The 18321-nt window shown below is 42.7% G+C and overlaps 2 protein-coding genes across 3 annotated transcripts; both read left to right on the top strand.

Moving 5' to 3' along the window:
• The first annotated feature begins 77 nt into the window (after nt 1-77).
• Nucleotides 78-12366, top strand: LOC125884827 (zinc finger protein 513-like). The gene is made up of 7 exons (XM_049570071.1): nt 78-247; nt 521-760; nt 4560-4682; nt 5239-5373; nt 5644-6144; nt 7406-7599; nt 9703-12366. The coding sequence occupies exons 2-7, from the start codon at nt 721-723 to the stop codon at nt 10288-10290; spliced, it is 1581 nt and encodes a 526-aa protein (XP_049426028.1). The 5' UTR covers nt 78-247; nt 521-720; the 3' UTR covers nt 10291-12366.
• A 1034-nt stretch (nt 12367-13400) lies between these two features.
• Nucleotides 13401-17979, top strand: plaat1l (phospholipase A and acyltransferase 1-like). 2 transcript variants are annotated; one of them, XM_049569997.1, is made up of 5 exons: nt 13401-13645; nt 15491-15620; nt 15755-15843; nt 15953-16117; nt 17456-17979. In XM_049569997.1, the coding sequence occupies exons 1-5, from the start codon at nt 13628-13630 to the stop codon at nt 17519-17521; spliced, it is 468 nt and encodes a 155-aa protein (XP_049425954.1). In that variant the 5' UTR covers nt 13401-13627; the 3' UTR covers nt 17522-17979. The 2 variants fall into 2 exon arrangements, with proteins under 2 accessions (XP_049425954.1, XP_049425955.1); XM_049569998.1 differs by having other exon boundaries at nt 13409-13636.
• Nucleotides 17980-18321: the final 342 nt, after the last annotated feature.

Below are 18321 nucleotides of genomic sequence, written 5' to 3' on the forward strand. Positions count from 1 at the left end.
TTTATATGAACAATAAATTAACAGGACGTGTATTGTTATTGATGAGACGTCATATAAGGACTACGACTCCCACAATCCTCTGCGCCTGTCCCTGACGTCACACGGACCCCGGACCCGGCGTACCTCTGTCAGCAACGCGTTTGGCAACAAAAGACTCGTTTTTGAACCAGTTAGCGACGTTTTGTGGACGGCAGTGTTTGTGGGGACGTCATCACAGTTGTGTTCAACAGCGGCGCGATATTTACAGGTGTGTTTTTAATTCAGAATTTGTAGTTTTAACGGTTAAATCGTGAATGGTGAAGTTGAGTAGGTGACCTAGCTAGGTGGCTAACAAGATGGCTGCGTCTATTTACTGCGGAACAATAACAAATAATGACTCACGGGGTTTAGTTTAAAGTGACAGACGTGTGTTTGATGTCATTTAGCATGACGTTGCCTCGAGGGTGAGATTTAGTTTGTGATTTAATTAATTTAAATGAAGGTTAAGCGGGTTTTAAGTGCTGCTGTCGCTCCGTTTCAGGCAGTAGCTGGTAGCGATGACACCGCCGCTGCTGCTGCTGTCCTTCGGAGGAAGAGGAAGAGGAAGGAGGCGATGATGATGATGACATGCAGTTAGCTGGCTGCCTGGCTGACGGACGGACCGACGGACGGACTTGAGCCCGCCGTGTGAGCGGTGTCACCCCACAAGCAGAGCAGGATCCAAGGCGACGAGAGGCGAAGATGCCGCGGAGGAAACAATCCAACCCCCAGCCGGTGAAACGTGAGTGTACGGTGCTGTCCTCCAGCTGCTGGAGTCTGTCTCTGGAGCACACTTTAAGGAAGTGGCTCTGTGTTGGTCTGTGTCCAAGGAAAACTTTAATATACATATTTATTTCAAGAGCAGCCAAGGTAAAGTAAGGGAAGGTGTGTGTGCTCCCAGGGTCCATGTCTAGCCTTGTGTTGACTTTTAATACAAACCAACATTGTCAGAGATTACTAAGAGTTGTCTTCTCAGTTCAGCTGTGAAAAATGTCACTGACATGAACGTTTTCAATGCAGTTTGAATGGTTAAAATCAGCCCAGCTACTTTGATATACATGTTTAAAGTCAGCAGAGGATCACAGGACCCTGCGAGCAAACACAAGCTCTGTATTAAACGTCGCCTAGCTGGTTTAACATATTGACACTGCAGGATTGATCCCTTCCTCACTGTCTGTACCCCCCTTTAAGGCCCGGACACACCAACCTGACGTCAGGGAACAAGCAGCAACGAAAGCCCGCTGTCATGTCGCCTCATGTTGCTGTGTCTCGGCCAAAAAGTTGCACTTGAGCACACTGCAAAGACTGCAGCTAACAGCCAACCAGCAAATAGCAGAGTTCCCACGGTCACGAAACATTTGGAAATATCACAGTCGTCCTTTCTAGGCCTTGAAAAAGTTTTGGAATTTTGTTGCGTGTTATAAAATTACTGCTGTAATCTTCCATAGATAGGCTAATACGTGAATTAGCTGTTGACGTAGAGTAGCTCTAATATGTGTCGATGTTTGACAGCGTTTTGTTCACCGTCACGTACGTTTCTTCATTCGCTCCCCGCGTTCTGTCTCTACGTGTATAGCATCTAGCTAGAGAAGTTCGGCAAGAAATTTTGTTCTGTATTGGTCCTTGAAAAGTGACGGAAAACGTTTGAAATTCTGTCCATGAAAATTTGTTGGAACCCTGAGGTACAGTCTGCGGCGGTCGTCTGTAATCGTCATTCAAAAACGGAAGCCGGAAGACAGTCTCGCTAGCTAGTTAGCATGTTAGCAACACAATCCAGTGTTGACAGAACAGAGCATATTCATTGTAAACATTATAAAGCCCAGCTCAGACCGAAGATTCGCAACAAGACCTGCACTGAAATTGTCGTCTGCGGCAAGTTAAGGTGCGGCGGTGTGAAAACAGCGTTAAGGCCCTGACACACCAAGCCGACGGTCGGCTGTCGACCAAAGTCAGACCGTCGATGAGCATCTGTCGGCCTAGTTTTTGCGGTGTGTCCCGCACCATCGGCACTTCGGCGTCGGCGGCTTTTCGGCCGATGGAGCATGTTCAATCAGTGGCGGAGCTTGTCAGTGAGAGAGATCACTCTGATTGGCTGTTCAGGTTTTATTTCCTCGCCCCTGTAGCGAGTGAATCTGCCTGTAGTGAAACCGGGGCTAACCGGTGCTTCCTCCTCAGGCTCCACTTCACTCAGCTGCCCCACAGACCCACTGCTTCTTCCCACTTTAACCTGAATAACAAACCGGAGCTAGCTGGGAGTGGCTAGCGGAGCGTTAGCCACAGCATGACCGGAGGGAAGCACAGCCAGTTAGCCTCCGCTAGTCTCTGAGCTAGCCCCGGCTCTCCGTTTGGATCCAACCGGAGCACCGAGCCCTGGTTTGTTATTCAGGTTAAAGTGGGAAGAAGCAGCGGGTTTATCGGGCAGCTGAGTGAAGTGGAGCCTCAGGAGGAAACACCGGGACCGTCTGGATGTAATAGTCCGTGGAGGTGCTGCGGTGCTCGGCTGCACAGATAGGAAACCCCTCGGCTGACAGGATGTACCACTCTCTCACTCCGCTCTCTTTCATGCAGGCGCAGAACGTACGTGCTACTTGGCCGTCGGATGTAGTCCGTGTAGTGTGTTCAAATGCAACTGACACAGGGCGACGTGAGGCAATGTAGACGACGCAACAGTTGGCTTTCGTCGCTGCTAGTTCTTTGATGTCGGTTTGGTGTGTCCGCACCTTAAGGGCTCAGGGTCTGGGTCAGGGGAAACGGTCTTGGACACAGCACAGGAGTCAGACGAGTCACAGCGCCAAATCAATGTCTGTATGAACGGGGGAGTCGGCAGGACGGGATAAGGGACACCCCGATATGTTGCAGGAGATTTAAAAAGTAGCCGGTAGCAGTTAGCAGCTAAACAAGATCAGCTGTCTTCTGCGTAAAGAAGCTGCTGTTGTTTCTGAGAGAGGAGCACTGTGAGAGACGTGTCTTCCTTTGAGTGGATGTGTTTGTGTGTTATCTCATCCTGAATGTTTTGGCTCAGCTGGACTTCCTCTCTTCCTCCTCTCAGCCTCCTGTCTCCACTTCCTCTTCGCAGGCCCCTGCCTGACCTCCCTCCGCTCCTCTTCCTCTCTTTCTTCCATCGCTTCCTGTTTGACTTCTCTCTCTCTGTCATTCCCTTCCTTTTTTTTTCTAACATGTGCGCTCTCACATCAGTTTTTATCTCTGCTTTGTCTTCAGAGTGTGTCAGTACAGCCCTTCCCAAAAATCACCTGGCTCTGCACAAAGCAGGTGTCACTCAGCTTTTGCCTTTAGGGACTCTTCATGCTCCACTTGAAAATAAAGGACTGGGGAAAAGTCATTACAGATCGTCAGCGCTGTGTTGTCTCCCTTTCATCGCTCTTCCTTTTCCTGACTCTCTCAGCCTCCAACTCTTCCTCCTCTGCACTTATCTCATCCTCACTGATTTCCTCTGCTCGTCGTCCTCTCCTCTTCTCCTCACTCTGCTCTCTGGCTTCCTCCTCCGCCTCCTCTACTCTCGTGTCCGTCTTCTTCTCTTCACTTCTGTCCAGGATGTTTAACTTTTCGTCACAGCCAAACAAAAGGTCATAGTAGTTGATGCTTACATGAACAGTTTGAACCAGACTTGTATGTTGTAGGACGTGACTCAGTGAAGCTGACCCCCAAACCTCACACTCTCCTCCATGTTTGTATTTACTGCTCTGGTGAAGTGTGTGGGAGTGTGTTAGGCCTGTCCCAATACCTCCCCTTGGCCCTACCCCTAGATTTGCGCGTTCCCACGAGGGGTAGTGGTGTCCCAATTCCTTTTTGTGTGTAGGGGTAGGGGGCATAACGACGGGTAGTGGGTATGAAACTAGCCCTTTGGAGCGAGGGATTTCAGATGCTGACTTGCCAGCGAGGGGTAGACGTCGCCATGGCTACCACCAAGCAAGAGACAGGGAAAAAAGTTCATACGCAGCTAATGTTACTGTTGTCAGGTTGCTTGTTAGCTAGCTAGCTAGCTAGCTCGCACTATCTGGCGTCTGTCATCTGCCCTGTTCTGCAAAATTGTCGGATTTTTCATATTAAGATAACACGCCAGCCAGTATAACTATGCTGCCTCGTAATGTTAGCTGGTTCGCTGCCTAGCTAGCTAGCAGAAGTCCCCTGTCGTATGTATCATTTCATCGTCTGTTGTTCGTCAAACGAAGCATTTTGAATGCGGCAAACGCGATCAGTAGGATGAACTCAACCGGAGACTCCATTGTAGATGCCGGTTGGAAATGTAGATGGCTCGCAGCTTCCTGTTTAAAATAGTTACGTATGTGTGAACGTAACCGACGCAGTGATGTCCCAATTCCTAGGGAAAGATTTCAATCCCTACCCCTCGTTGCTTCATTTTGAGGGCCAAGGGGGGGTGGACAAGGGGTAGGCGGTAAGGGGTAGTGGGAGAGGGCGAGGGTTAGGTCCAAGGGCTAGGGGTAAGGACAAGGGCTAGGGGTTAGTGGGCAAGGGGGGGGTATTGGGATTGGGCCTTAATCCGTGTTCATGTCTGTGCTCAGTGGACTCGGAGGACGGGGCAGTGGTGTGCGAGCCAGGCTGCCTGGTTCTGGAGAGCGACTTCCTGCTGAGCGGAGAGCTGGAGTTTGGAGACTCTGAGATCATGGGGCTGGACAGAGAGTCGGGTGAGTAATACACACACACACACACACACCGCATCATGTGGTATGTTAAGGAGTAGATAACACATACTTGAAAATTTTGACAAGAAACCTTTCAGTCCAGCTGTAAGACTGAAGACCAACACCTGACTTCAGTATAATCATTCAATTAAATGTTCCTCTGGGGGCAGGACACACGCCTGGAGGACGTGACATCGGGTGCTGGGTGCCACTCGTAGTCAGCAAGATTTCACTGGTTGCTTAGTTGTTTTTTCTGACTCCATGTGAGCGCAGTGTTGTGGCTGTAAATCAAAGGTGTAACCAAACTGTAGAGCCCTGCCAAACCTGACTGGTCTTGTTAAGAAGCAAATAAAGAGGAGCAAACAGGACGCGTCCTCCCCCGGGCCTCTGTCAGACCTGCTCTGCAAGGGCTTTTATTAAACGTGTGTGTCTTCCACATGTCTGTCGGCCTCAGTGTAAGACAAGATGGGAAAGCAGAGGTCGTGTTTTAATGGAGAGTAACAGCTGCAGTCTGAGCACCTCCTATCTCCACATGTGACTGATTTCTGTTCTTCCTCAGGTATGACGGTGTTCTCTCTGAGCGTGGAGGACGACCCCTCCGCACCAACAGACTCCACCTTCCCAGCTTTCCTCTCCTGTAAAGGGTGCGGTCAGCTGCTGGGAGACACGCCACTGGGGGCAGGTTTAGATCTCGGTAAACGATGTGCCCATCTCACTTTGTTTCTCTCTAGAGTTCTCTCTCTGTGTGATCAGGGCCTAAATCCATGAGAATAAAGTCATAATCTACGAAAATAAAATGGAAATATTTTGAGATTTAACTCGTAATGTTAGGCCAAAAAAAAAACGTCACAGACAAAGCTTGGAGAGTTGGGTGACATGACATGGATTCAGAGTTGTCAGGTTTTGGACATTGGTGGGTTATTATAAGTAATGACACCCATAAATGTGACTTACTTTGTTCCAGGTGTGGGCTTGGACCTGGGGGCGGAGCTTTACTGTCTCACCTGTGAGGAAGGCCTCCAGCAGGAAGCCTCGATCGACTCCTCTCAGGCGGAGGGCTCAATTGAGGCCGACAGAACCATCGGCGGCGACTCGGACAGGAAGAGGAGAGGCGCAGGCAAGACAGGCGGAGCCACCGACGCCCCTCCCAAACTGTACTCCTGCTCGCTGTGCGCCTTCACCTCGCGCTACTCGAACCACCTGAAGCGCCACATGAGGACCCACGACGGCCAGAAGCCGTACCACTGCCCCGTCTGCCCCTACGCCTCGGCGCAGCTCGTCAACCTGCAGCGCCACGCCCGCACCCACACCGGGGAGAAGCCGTACCACTGCGTCCAGTGCAGCTACGCCTGCAGCTCGCTCGGCAACCTGCGGAGGCACCAGCGCATGCACACGCAGGAGAGGCCGCAGAGGAGGGAGAAGGAGAAACGACGGGGGAGACGGAAAAAAGCTGAAAGTGAAGAAGGTACAAACGCCTGCGTTAAACAATCACACAAAGCAGTCGACAGGATAAAATGATGAAGGTCAAAAGTAGGGATAGACCGATATGGATTTTTTAGGGCCGATACCGATTTTTTTCCATCACCCTTAGCCGATAACCGATTATGGACTGTCAGTTTTTTTGAGCCGATATTTGGGGCCGATACTGCTTTTGCTCCCTCAATTTACATAAAAAAAAAAAGACACAATGATAACAAATATTACAGGTCTCAAGTTTAAAATAAGAAACATTTATTGAACAGTAAAAAAATAAGACAAGATGGAAAGTTGAGGTAGAACAGGTAGAATATTATTATTATTATTATTATTATTATTATTATACATTCAAATAAAAAAAAGAGTTCAGTGCTCTTAAATCCTCCAGTAATGTCTTTATAAAATAAACAAATATTTAAGCTGAAGCATAAATAAAACAACAACTACTGTACACAGTAGGATTCAACAGCTTTGTTCAACTTAACCACATACTTTCAAATGAAAAAAAGTGCCAGGGAAAAATAAATCCGCGAACCTACGTGCGTATCGGCCGATGCCGATACAAGTAAAAAACTCAAATATCGGCCCGATATATCGGCCGGCCGATGTATTGGTCTAGCCTTAGTCAAAAGGTCAAAGGTCAGCTTGACTGTGACATCATGTTTTAATGTAATATCTCAGGAACAGAAGGGGAGACATTTGTATAGATCCCCTGTGTGTGGCACGTCCATGTTTTCACTGAAAGAGAACTCGACCACGTGGCGGTAATTCTAGTTTTTATTTTTAGCCTGCAGGGGAAAATCCTAATGTTGGAAGCAGTGATCAGAAAAGAGGAACCAGCGAGTCGAAACTGAACGGGTTTAAAAATGAGGAAGAGAAGATCGCCATGGTTGAGTGCCTGTCGCCCTGAAACTTACCACTGCTGAGTTCAGCTGCTTCACAACATTCTTATGTGTGTAAAGCTGATAATCATCCCGAGTACCTGAGAAACAAGTCAAACTCTGAAACTCAGACTGATGAAGGTGCCAGTGAGGAAGTCAGAGCATCGCAGGAAATGAGAACCAGGAGGGATTTTTATATTTAAAGACGAGTATAGAAGAAGAAGTAGAATGAGGAAGTTTGAGCTGAAGCTGGAGGATTAGTTTCTTATTATCAGTAAACACTACAGTGTGACTCTTTTCTTTTCTGAGGGAGGTTTTCTCATGTTTTCAAATGAAAGAATATGTTCTCTCTTGATCTTGTTCCCACAGTCGTATCAGACCTGACCCTGCGAGTGTCCCAGAACTCAGGTTACCTCCAGACGTTGGGGGGCCTCGGCTCTCCCTCCGCCCCGCTCCCTGTCCTGCTCTTCCCCCTGTGCTGCCGGATGTGTGGCCTCACTCTGGAGGAGGCCGACCTGGAGGGGGACAAGGCCGAGGGGGAGGTGGAGGGCGATGGAGGACAGGTGCGCTTCCAGAAAATACTTATTCGATTTGTCTATTTGACAGGGAGATGCACAGCTTCTTCACTGCAGCAGAATTAAGTTAATTTATATCCGTCGTTGCAAGAACACCCTGAGGGAATTTTCTTCAGATTTGGCACAAACGTCTACTTTGAGTCAAGGATAACTAGGGTGACCAGAATTTGGTGGTCAAAGGTTACTGTAACCTTGTCTATCTCTTTTTTGTGAAAGCGATATTTCAAGAACACATTGAGGGAATTTTTCCATATTTGGCACAAATTGCTTAGATTTTTGTGACCATAGATCAAAGGTCAAGGTCATTGTGACCTTGTCTGTCACATTCTGGGGAGAACAATCTCTAAATTTGGCACTAATATCTCCTTCTCCTGAGACAAGGATAACGAGGATGACCGTAATTTGGTGGTCAAAGGTCACTGTAACCTCGTCTATCTCATTTTTGTGAAAGCGTTGTGGGAATTTTTCTATATTTGGCACGAGCGTTCACTTGGACTCAATGATTGACTGACTAGAAATTGGTGTTCAAATGTCACTGTCTCATTCTCTTGAACATGATATATCAAGAACACCTGCAGAGAATGTCTCCGAATTCAGCACAAACGTCTCCTTTGAGTCAAGGTTGATGAGACTGACTAGAATTTGTTGGTCAGCGGTCACTGTGACTTCACATTTGTCTCATTTTTTTAAATGTGATATCTCAAGGACACGTGTCATTGTCTTGAACATGATATATCAAGAACACCTGGAGAGAATTTCTTAAATTTGACATGAATGTCCATTTGGACTAAACTTTGAATTGCTTAGATTTTTGTGACCATAGATCAAAGGTCAAGATCTCTGAATTTGGCACAAACATCTCCTTTCAGTCAAGGATGACTAGCCTGACTAGAATTAGGTGGTCAGCGGTCACTGTGACTTCACATTTGTCTCATTATTGTAAATGCGATATCTTAAGAACACGGTGAGGGGATTTCTTCAAATGTGGCACAAACGTCCACTTGGACTCAACAATTAGATTTTGGTCATTAAAAGTCTAAGTTACTGTGATCATGTGTCCGTCTTATTTTCGTGAATGTGATATCTGAAGAACACCTTGAGGCAATTTCTTAAAATTTGGCATAAACGTCCGTTTGGATTAAACTATGAACTGCTTCGATTTTGTGGCCATAGATCATAGGTCAAGGTCATTGTGACCTTGTCTGTCTCATTCTGGGGAGAACGATGTCTTCACAACACCTTGAGGGAATATCTTTGTCCACTTGGGCTCAACAATTAGCTAATTAGATTTTGGGGCTTAAAAGTCAAGCTTACTGTTAACATTTGGCACAAATGTCCACTTGGAATCAACTGTGAACTAATTAGATTTTGGTGGTCATAGGTGAAACATCAAATCCATTGTGACCTTTTCTGTCTTTATATTCGTGAAAGTGATTTCTCAAGAACACCTTTAGGGAATTTCTTCAAATTTGGCACAAATGTCCACCTGGAATCAATTGTAGACTAAATAGATTTTGGTGGTCGTAGGTCAAAGTCCACTGTGACCTTGTCTGTTTCATTATTGTAAGCCCGATATCTCAAGAACACCTTGAGGGAACTTTTTAAAAATTTGGCACAAACATTCACTTGGACTTCACGCTGAACTGATTAGAAATCGGTGGTCACATGTCACTGTGACCTTGTGACTGTCTCATTCACTTGAACGCCATATCTCAAGAAGACCTGGAGAGAATTTTTTAAAATTTGGCACAAACATCTACTTTGTACAATGTGTTTGTTTTTAATAGTTACTATTCTATGAGACGACCACAGACTTCCACTTTCCCAAAGTGGCGTTTTTTCCCAATGTATGGTAATAATATACAGCATCCTGTCTGATAACATGTTAACACTAGCTAAGCTACGCTAGCTACATATGTTAGTTCCAGTATCAATAAAGGCTGTGTTAATTATTCATACCTTAACTCGTCACGTAGACGAGTGTTCGCACATTTTCATCAACTCTTCTGTCGTCTGCTGTCAAAGTGAGGACGACGTGTTTCCTCCGTCCTCAGCAGCACCTCTGACCATGTCCTCTGTGTTCATATTCAGGTGTGTCGTCGCTGCTCGTTGGACCTGCTCTCCAAAGATGAATCCGGGCCTCGGGGATCCCGGCGGGGTCAGCGTGGCACCAAGCTGTACCACTGCCCTCACTGCCCCTTCCTGTCCCACTACCCCAACCATTTGGCCCGCCACGCTCACACCCACTCTGAGGAGAAACCCCACCACTGCCCACACTGCCCCTACACCTCCTCGCACCTCGACAACCTCAAGCGCCACCTGCGCGTGCACACGGGCGAGAAGCCCTACCAGTGCCCGTCGTGCAGCTACGCCTGTGGCAACCTGGCCAACCTGCGGCGGCACGAGCGCATCCACTCGGGCGCCAAGCCGTTTCACTGCGGCGTCTGCGGCTACTCCTGCAACCAGAGCATGAACCTGAAGAGGCACATGCTGCGGCACACGGGCGAGAAGCCGTACGCCTGCGCCGAGTGCAACTACACCACGGGCCACTGGGACAACTACAAGCGCCACCAGAGGAAACACGGGCACAACACGGACAGCTGGGACAAACACGCGCCCATTAACGGCCTCAGCTGGGGCAGAGACACTCAGGAGAGCCCAAGTCAGGGACACACTTAGATACTGTGTGTGTGTGTGAGTCTGTGTAAGTGTGTGTAAGTGTGTGTTTGTGTGTGTGTGTTTGTGTGTGTGTGTGTGTGTGTGTGTGTGTGTGTGTGTGTGTTGTATACACTGGTGAACCTCCAGCTCAGGTTGGAGCTAAACTCAGGTGCCTTTAACAGACTGAACGACTTCACCGCTGCACTGACTTTATAATGGGGCATTAATATGTGTGTGTGTGTGGTGTGTACACACTCACATCACACACACGCGTTGAATCAGAGGAGGTGTGGTCCCTCCTTCCTTCAATAAATGCAGTCCACAGACGTCTGGTCTGTCAGAATGTGACGTTTTCTAACTGTGTATCATGAAGCCGATCTGAATCTGCTGAATCCAAACGTTTATTTTTCTCCTCGACAGATGATCTATATTTTCTAAATGTGGCTGGATTGTTTTTCTTTCATACTAGCAGGGCGGATCATTATCTCACAAGCTTTAAGTTGATTTTGTAATTTAATCCAGGAAATGATCGGGCTCAGTTTATCAGCGGGGTTCCTGCGCAGCTTCAGCTACATCATTAGAAATGTTCCCACCAGCCAACATGGCCTCACCTGTATGTCAGATCCCAGGAGAGCGTTTTCCGTCTCCCAAAAACCGAAAGTCAGTTAGTTTAATAACAAGTGTGAGTATGTGTGGCAAACAATGTCCGAGCGACTTAGTAACTCGTAATTCCTACCTGTTCAAAATGAAGTTAACCATGACGTTAGTTAAGGACGTTTCAGGCTGGACGATGAGAGATCATACAATGGAGGTGCTCAGGAGCCCCGCTGTCTAAACGAGTCAGAATCAAACAGATGCTGCTGTTCTGGAAGAATTTCATGCCTTTATTTTGTTGGTCTTGGCACCACATTTTTTTTTTATGTGTAGCCTGAAATATCCTGGAATTTAAAGACTTTGAATCCTGACAATGCGTCTGATCTTTTCTCTCAGTAACTCAGACGATGCTGTCGCTTGTTTCAGCCCAGATTTAGTGAAAATCAGCCTCTCTGAATTTAAAAAAAGGTCTTAATTACTAGTTTACACTCACCGGACACTTTATTAGTTACACCTGGGGTGGAATGGGAGATTCTCATCATGGATCAACTGTGTGATGTCATCATGTCAGTATGGACCAAAATCTTGTTGAATCTATGACACCAAGAATTAAAAAGGGCGTCCCACCTGGTACCAGCATGGTGTCCCTAATAAAGTAGCTGTCACTCATTTTGAAATCTAAATGTGAAAAGCTTTGAATATCACAACTTAATTACTGTTTTCTGGAGATAACAGGAGGTCGTTCCACTTTTTATTTATATTCACAGGCATAGAATGTGAATAATTAACCAGTTATCACAAGAAAAGGAGCCTGTATGGAAGCAAATAGGAGACGTGAATATTTGAATTTGAACAGCCACTGAATATTGAAGTATAGCGTTGAAGTATTTTACCTCAAAACCATGCGTCTCAATTTATTTGTGGTGATTTCATCTTTTAAAACTAAAATATGACATTTCTCGATTTGCCATTTCAAAAGCTGAATTTTATTTATTTTCAATGTTTACAAATTCATATCCAGAAATGAACGTCTCTTAATTTAAAACAAAGTAAAATGGAAAATAAATATAGATTCAGGTCTAAAAAAGTTGAAAATATTCCAAGACATGTTTGGCAATCAAGCCTTAATGTTTCGCACAATCAAAATTGACTGAGGTTCTAATCGAATTTTCAACTTGAATATTCAGATTTTAAAATTCTGTTTTTTGTTGGGTTTTTTTTGTTTGTTTTTGTTTTCATTAATTTTGGTAGTCTAAATTTGACCAATTGAATTTGAGCAACCTCAATCTACTTTATTTATTTTTATTTTAATTTTTTGAATTCTGAAATTTTTGGATGTGAATTTGACCATTTTTTTTGAGCAATCTGAATCTTTTTTCTTTTTCGTCTTTTTCTATTTAAAAAAAAAAAAACTAATCAAAACTGAGCAGTCGGAATCAACTTTTTTTAAAAACAAATTCTGAAACCTACATTTTAAGATTTGAATTTGTCTGATGAAATTTGAATAACCTTTTTTTTTTTTTTTGAGCAGCCTAAATCTACTTTTATTTTTTAAATTTTTTGAATTCCGAAATGAAACTTTTTTTGAAGCTCAATCGAATTTGAGCTATCTGAATCTTTTTTCTTTTTTTCGTCTTTTTCTATTTTTCTTTTTCTTTTTTTTTTTTTTTAAATTATCGAAACTGAGCAGTCGGAATCAAGTTTTTTAAAAAATTCTGAAACCTAAATTTTAAGATTTGAATTTGTCCGATGAAATTTTGAGCAACCTAAATCTACTTTTCTGTTCTAATTTTTTAAATTCTGAAATGAAAATTCAATTTTAGAAATGAATCTATCTGAATCTATTATTTTTTTAAATCACGAAACTTAAATTTTTGGATCGGAATTTGCAGACATTGAAACATAAATTGAATTTAGTTTTTGAAATTTCAAATCAAGAAATTTAATTTGATAATTTCAAAGGTGAATTCAAAACAAAGAGAGATACATGGTTTTTAAAGTAATTTCTTTTATTGTGACGAATGTAGTGGTTTTAAATGTCAAAAAGTTAGTATTCATTGGCCGTCCAGATTCAAGTATTGATGTTTCTTATTTGCTTCTATGGCATTAAAAATGATTGCAACCACAGCCATTCTCGGCCTCTGTCCATTTAGGATTAGCCTAGCTTAGCATAAAGGCTGGGAGCAGGGGGGAAACAGCTAGCCTGGCTTTGTACAAAGTTTAAGGACTCTGAAGCTCACTCTTTGTATTTTCTTGGTGGAACCTGCAAAGACAGAAACACAAACGTGTCTCCACAGTGAGGCTGGCGGGTGTGTTGCTCACAGTGCCTTCACATCTCTAATAAAACACGTCTGATTAACGCTGCGTTGAAGCTACTTCCTCTTTTCATGTTCTCTGTTTAGGAAACACCTGCTGCACACACCCAGAGGTGGAGGGACGACGACACTGCGGGACTCATGGTGGTCCCTGATGTAAAAAAAAATTGCAGAATGTCCCCACAAAAATCACCCCGACCTTCAAAGAGACACCTGAAGTGAAGCTAAGACACCACAGAATGAAGCCAAAACAGATTGTGATGATGCGTAGGTGTGATGAAGGGTGATGGGAGTGAGGTCAGTGGACTGTGACCGTGACAGACTAGTGATCTTTTAAGTGTCACATCAGTGCAGCCATATGTAAAGCAGATAAGAGTTCCTGTGTGTGTGTGTGTTGTGGATTTAATTTCAGAAGCGACTGAAGAAAGCTGCAGTAAATACCTAAACCCATGGGCCTGGTGAGTACGGTATGAAATATGATTTCTTCTTCATAAAAAGTTAATTTAATTTAGAGTTTTGTCAACGACGTAAGTGCAGATAATAAGAACAAAGTTTGTTCTGTGGAGATGTGATAAATCGCAGACTTGTGTTGTATTTTTAACTCTTAGAGAGCACCAAAAGGGTCGTTCAAACGCTGTAAACAAAAAAGTATTTTTATCAAAAATCATTGATTAACATTTAGATTTTAATGCTTGGAAACATCAAGTTTAAAATTGTAACAGCTTTCTTCGTGGTTTTATGGTTGTACGCCTGCACGACCCCGTCAAGTTCCTCTTACAGTTCTGAGATGACGTTGAATAATGGACAGAAAAGTGTTCTATGCTGAACATGATGATGTGACAGTGAAGCTGACCTCTGACCTTTTGGATATAAAATGTCATCACTTCATTATTTCATCCTGTTAGACATTTGTGTGAAGTTTTGTCATAATTAATGTAGGAATTCTTGAGTTATGGCCGAAAACATGTTTTTGAGGCGTCACTTACCCTGACCTATGAGTCCAGGTGGACATTTGTGCCAAATTTGAAGAAATTCCTTCAAGCTGATTTTGAGGTACAGCGTTCACGAGAATGCAACAGACAGGTTCACAGTGTCTTTGAACTTTCACCACCAAATTCATATGAGGAAGTGGAAGTTTGTGCCAAATTTGAAGAAATTCCCTCGAGGCATTCTTTAGATATTACGTTCACACTCACTTAAGGTTTTATTTGGATATGGCACTCCTGAGAATGAAATGGATGCAAGGTCACAGTGACCTTTGACCACAAAATGTAATCAGTAATCACTGAGTCCAAGTGGATGTTTGTGCCGAATTTGTAGACATTCCCGAAGGTATTCTTGAGATATCACATTCACATTCACTTAAGGTTTTATTTGGGTATGGCACTCTTGAGAATGAGATGGATGCAAGGTCACAGTGACCTTTGACCACAAAAATGTAATCAGTAATCACTGAGTCTAAGTGGATGTTTGTGCCAAATTTGTAGACATTCCCGAAGGTGTTCTTGAGATATCATGTTCACACTCACTTAAGGTTTTATTTGGATATGGCACTCCTGAGAATGAGATGGATGCAAGGTCACAGTGACCTTTGACCACAAAATGTAATCAGTAATCACTGAGTCCAAGTGGATGTTTGTGTCAAATTTAAAGACATTCCCAAAGGTGTTCTTGAGATACAGCGTTTACAAGAAGGAGATGGACACAAGGTCACAGTGATCTTGACCTTTGACTCAAAGGGGGTATTTTTGCCAAATAAAAAAAAAAAAAATTCTTGAAGGTGATTTGGAGATATCAAATCATGAGAATGCAACTGACGGGGTCACAGTGACCATTGACCACTGAATTTAATAATCAGATCATCGTTAAGTACAAGTGGACGTTTGTGTCAAATTTGAGGAACCTCCCTCAAGGTGTTCTACAGATATCTCAAGAGGGCCTTGAGGAGAGTTCCTCAAATTTGGCACAAATGTTCACTTGGACTGAACCATGACTTTATTAGATTTTGGTGGTCACAGGTCAAGGTTACTGTGACCTTATGTCTGTCTCATCCTCGTGAGAGTGATAACTTGAGAAGGTCTTGAAAGAATTTTATCAAATTTGGCACAAAATCCACTTGAAGTCAGTGATGAACTGATCAGATTTTGGTTATCAAAGGTCAAGGTTACTGTCACCTTGCGTCCCTCTCATTCTCATGGACACCATATTGCAATAAGGCCTTGAAATCAGACGTGACATGATGTAAACTGTGAGAGGAACTTGACTCTTTCTGTGGTATTATTAAATTGATAATCATTTTGTTGTCTCCGCAGAAACATTCCAACCCCCAGTTGTTCCCGGGGGACATCGTGGAGTATCGCAGGAACAAATACTTCTCTCATTTTGCAGTGTACTACGGAGAGAGGGATGGAGTTCCTTACGTCGCCCACCTGACATCTCGAGGTTGGTGTTTTCCTGCTGGACTGATTTTACTCAACAATTTGCTGATTAAATTTTGGTGATTAAAAGTCAAGGTTAATTTGAACCATGTATCTGTCTCATTCTCCTGAATGCAATTTCTTAATTTTTTTGGTCAGATTCAGACTCCAAGCTGCCACTCTTTGGCCGTGCTCTGAGGTCAGAGGTCAAACTGGATCCACTGGAGCTGCTGGGGAAAAAATACAAGGTCAACTTACTCATAGACGACGAATAATAATCGGCTCTAATATCATGTATTACTGTCATAATGTCAAAGTCTTTGTGGTCCTGATGAATCTGCCTTCAACACGCCGCAGGTCAGCAACATGCTGGACGACTTGTTCTCGGCCCGGGACTTTCACACGGTGGTGAAGCCGGCCATTGACGACATGATGGGGCGCGAGGTGACGTTCGATATCCTGTTTCATAACAGCGAGCACCAGGCGACACTTTTCAGATACGGAGTCAAGAAGTCTGAACAGGTCAGTGGACGGAGGATGATGACGGTTGTTTATGTTGAAATGATATACTTTTGATAAACTAATAATTTGTGCTGTCTGTTCTGAGCTGCAAGAAAAAACAGTTTTTATATAACTTAATATATATATGAACACTTAAAGATCCACGCTACTAAAAGTGTCTGTCATCCCAAAGAGACAATTAAAAACTAATGGAATGGTCAAAGTTGTCATATTGAAATTTGCCCAAAACAATGTTGATAAAATGTCCAAAAAATATGATTAAAATATGAGAAAAAAATATTAATAAAATGTTCAAAAAATAATAATAAAATGTCCAAAAATAGTTAATAAAATGTTAATAAAATGTCTGAAAAAATTATTAAAAGCTTAGAAAAAAAGTGAATAAAATGTCCAAAAAATATCAATAAATTGTAAAAAAAAAAAAAAAAAAAAGAATGAAATGTCTGAAAAACAGTTGACATATTGACATATTATTAAAAGGTTAAAAGTCAATAAAATGTCCAATAAAATGTTAATAAGATGTCTGAAAATATTATTAAAAGCTTAAAAAAAGATTAACAAAATGTCCAAAAGATGTTGATAAAATGCCCATAAAATATAATTAAAAGGTCAGAAAAAAATATTCATAAAATGTCCAAAAATAGTTATTATATATAGTTATATATTAATAGTTATTAAAAGGTTGAAAAAAAGTCCATCAAATATCCGATAAAATGTTAATGAAATGTCTAAAAAATGTTCATAAAATATCCCAAAAAATGGTAATAAATGTCCAAAAATAGTTGATAAAGTGTCTGAAAATATTATTAAAAGCTTAGGGAAAAAAAGTTAATAAAATGTCAAAAATAGTTGATTAAATGTCCAAAAAATGTTGACCCAACTCATGTCAATTTCAAGCTTAAAACATCAACTTTCAGTTTAAATACGGCCCACTTACTGTTCCAGCCCCGCCCCTTCCGATTACAGATATGCATACAGTTAATTTAGTTGGTTGAACAGATACAGATAATGGTGTACTCGCTCATCTTAATCATCGTATTAAAATGTTGACCGAGGATTTAAAGCAAAATGACCAACATTTAGACGCAAAAACTTTTTATCTCTCAAAAACTCCAGTCTGTTAATATGATCTATGACACAATGAATTCATCTATAACTGAATGAATAAGCAGGCTGGTTAAACCTGTGTGTGTCTGTGGAGGTTGGAAGTTGGAACGATGAAGAAAACTTTTCGTGAATCTTAACCCCGTGAAACGCAGAGACTTTCACTCCTGCAGGACATTGTTTGTTTAAACGTGTGTTGACCACCTGACGTGTGTTTGTGTTTGTGTGTTACAGATCGAGAGAATTTACGAACACATTATGCCAGCCTGGAAGAAGCTGTTTGAGGAGAAAAAACTCTGAACAATGCTTTACGTTCAGTTCTCATGTTGACCACCAGAGGGCGACATTGTTCTGACTTCAAGGAAAATGGTCCTGCATTAAGAGGAAGAACCAGATATTTAATGTATATTGACGTGAAAATTTGTGTAAAAACAACATTTTAAAGGTCATTATTCAGAGGAAAAATTCATATATTACAAGAAAAAGTTGTAGTATGAGCTCTTAATGACTTTATTGTGACTTTTTTGCTAAATGTTTACTTTGTTCTTGAGATAGAAAGTCTCAAAGCAGTCTGAAAGCAGCTCAAGAAAAGTGACGTCGCTCCAGGTTACAAAGGGTTGATTCAGTTTTCATCTATAATTTCTTGCATCATTTTCCCATCTCACTATGTTCCTCTTCTTGATATTGGAGTATTTGTTTTGTTGTCTTTTTTCTTATTTAAACCTCCAGTCACATAAAGCTTTGTCTACATTTCCAGACCAGTTGAATAAATCTGAGCCTTATTCTCATATTTTTGTCCATCATGACTGTCAGTCATAAAATTTGACTCTCCGCCTCAGTTTGTTTTTCCCAAATCTCTGCAGTGAAATGTCAAAACGTCACCAAACCCAAACATCTGTCAGGAGTATTTTCAGTAGGTGAGAACGCTCCTAACACAGACAGTCTCTTGTTGTGGGCTACAAGTGTAAAAGACAAACTGGGGACAATGTCCAGGTGTGATTCTCTGGAGCTCAAGTGAGAAAACAGTTTTGTCTGTTTTGGATCTAGTTGTTGTCAGTTTGTGTGTCTTTGTGGTACTTTTTGGGTCTCTGGGGCCATTT

The sequence above is a fragment of the Epinephelus fuscoguttatus genome, linkage group LG24, assembly GCF_011397635.1.
Source record: "Epinephelus fuscoguttatus linkage group LG24, E.fuscoguttatus.final_Chr_v1".
In the NCBI taxonomy this organism is placed as follows: Eukaryota; Metazoa; Chordata; class Actinopteri; order Perciformes; family Serranidae; genus Epinephelus; species Epinephelus fuscoguttatus.

Excerpts from the sequence above, each read along its gene's own strand:
- LOC125884827 (XM_049570071.1), top strand. The coding sequence starts at position 721 with ATGCCGCGGAGGAAACAATCCAACCCCCAGCCGGTGAAAC. Across the intron at positions 5,374-5,643 it reads GGGGGCAGGTTTAGATCTCG|GTGTGGGCTTGGACCTGGGG; the intron begins GTAAACGATGTG and ends ACTTTGTTCCAG. Across the intron at positions 6,145-7,405 it reads AAAAGCTGAAAGTGAAGAAG|TCGTATCAGACCTGACCCTG; the intron begins GTACAAACGCCT and ends TTGTTCCCACAG.
- plaat1l (XM_049569997.1), top strand. Across the intron at positions 15,621-15,754 it reads CGCCCACCTGACATCTCGAG|ATTCAGACTCCAAGCTGCCA; the intron begins GTTGGTGTTTTC and ends TTTTTTGGTCAG. Across the intron at positions 16,118-17,455 it reads GAGTCAAGAAGTCTGAACAG|ATCGAGAGAATTTACGAACA; the intron begins GTCAGTGGACGG and ends TGTGTGTTACAG.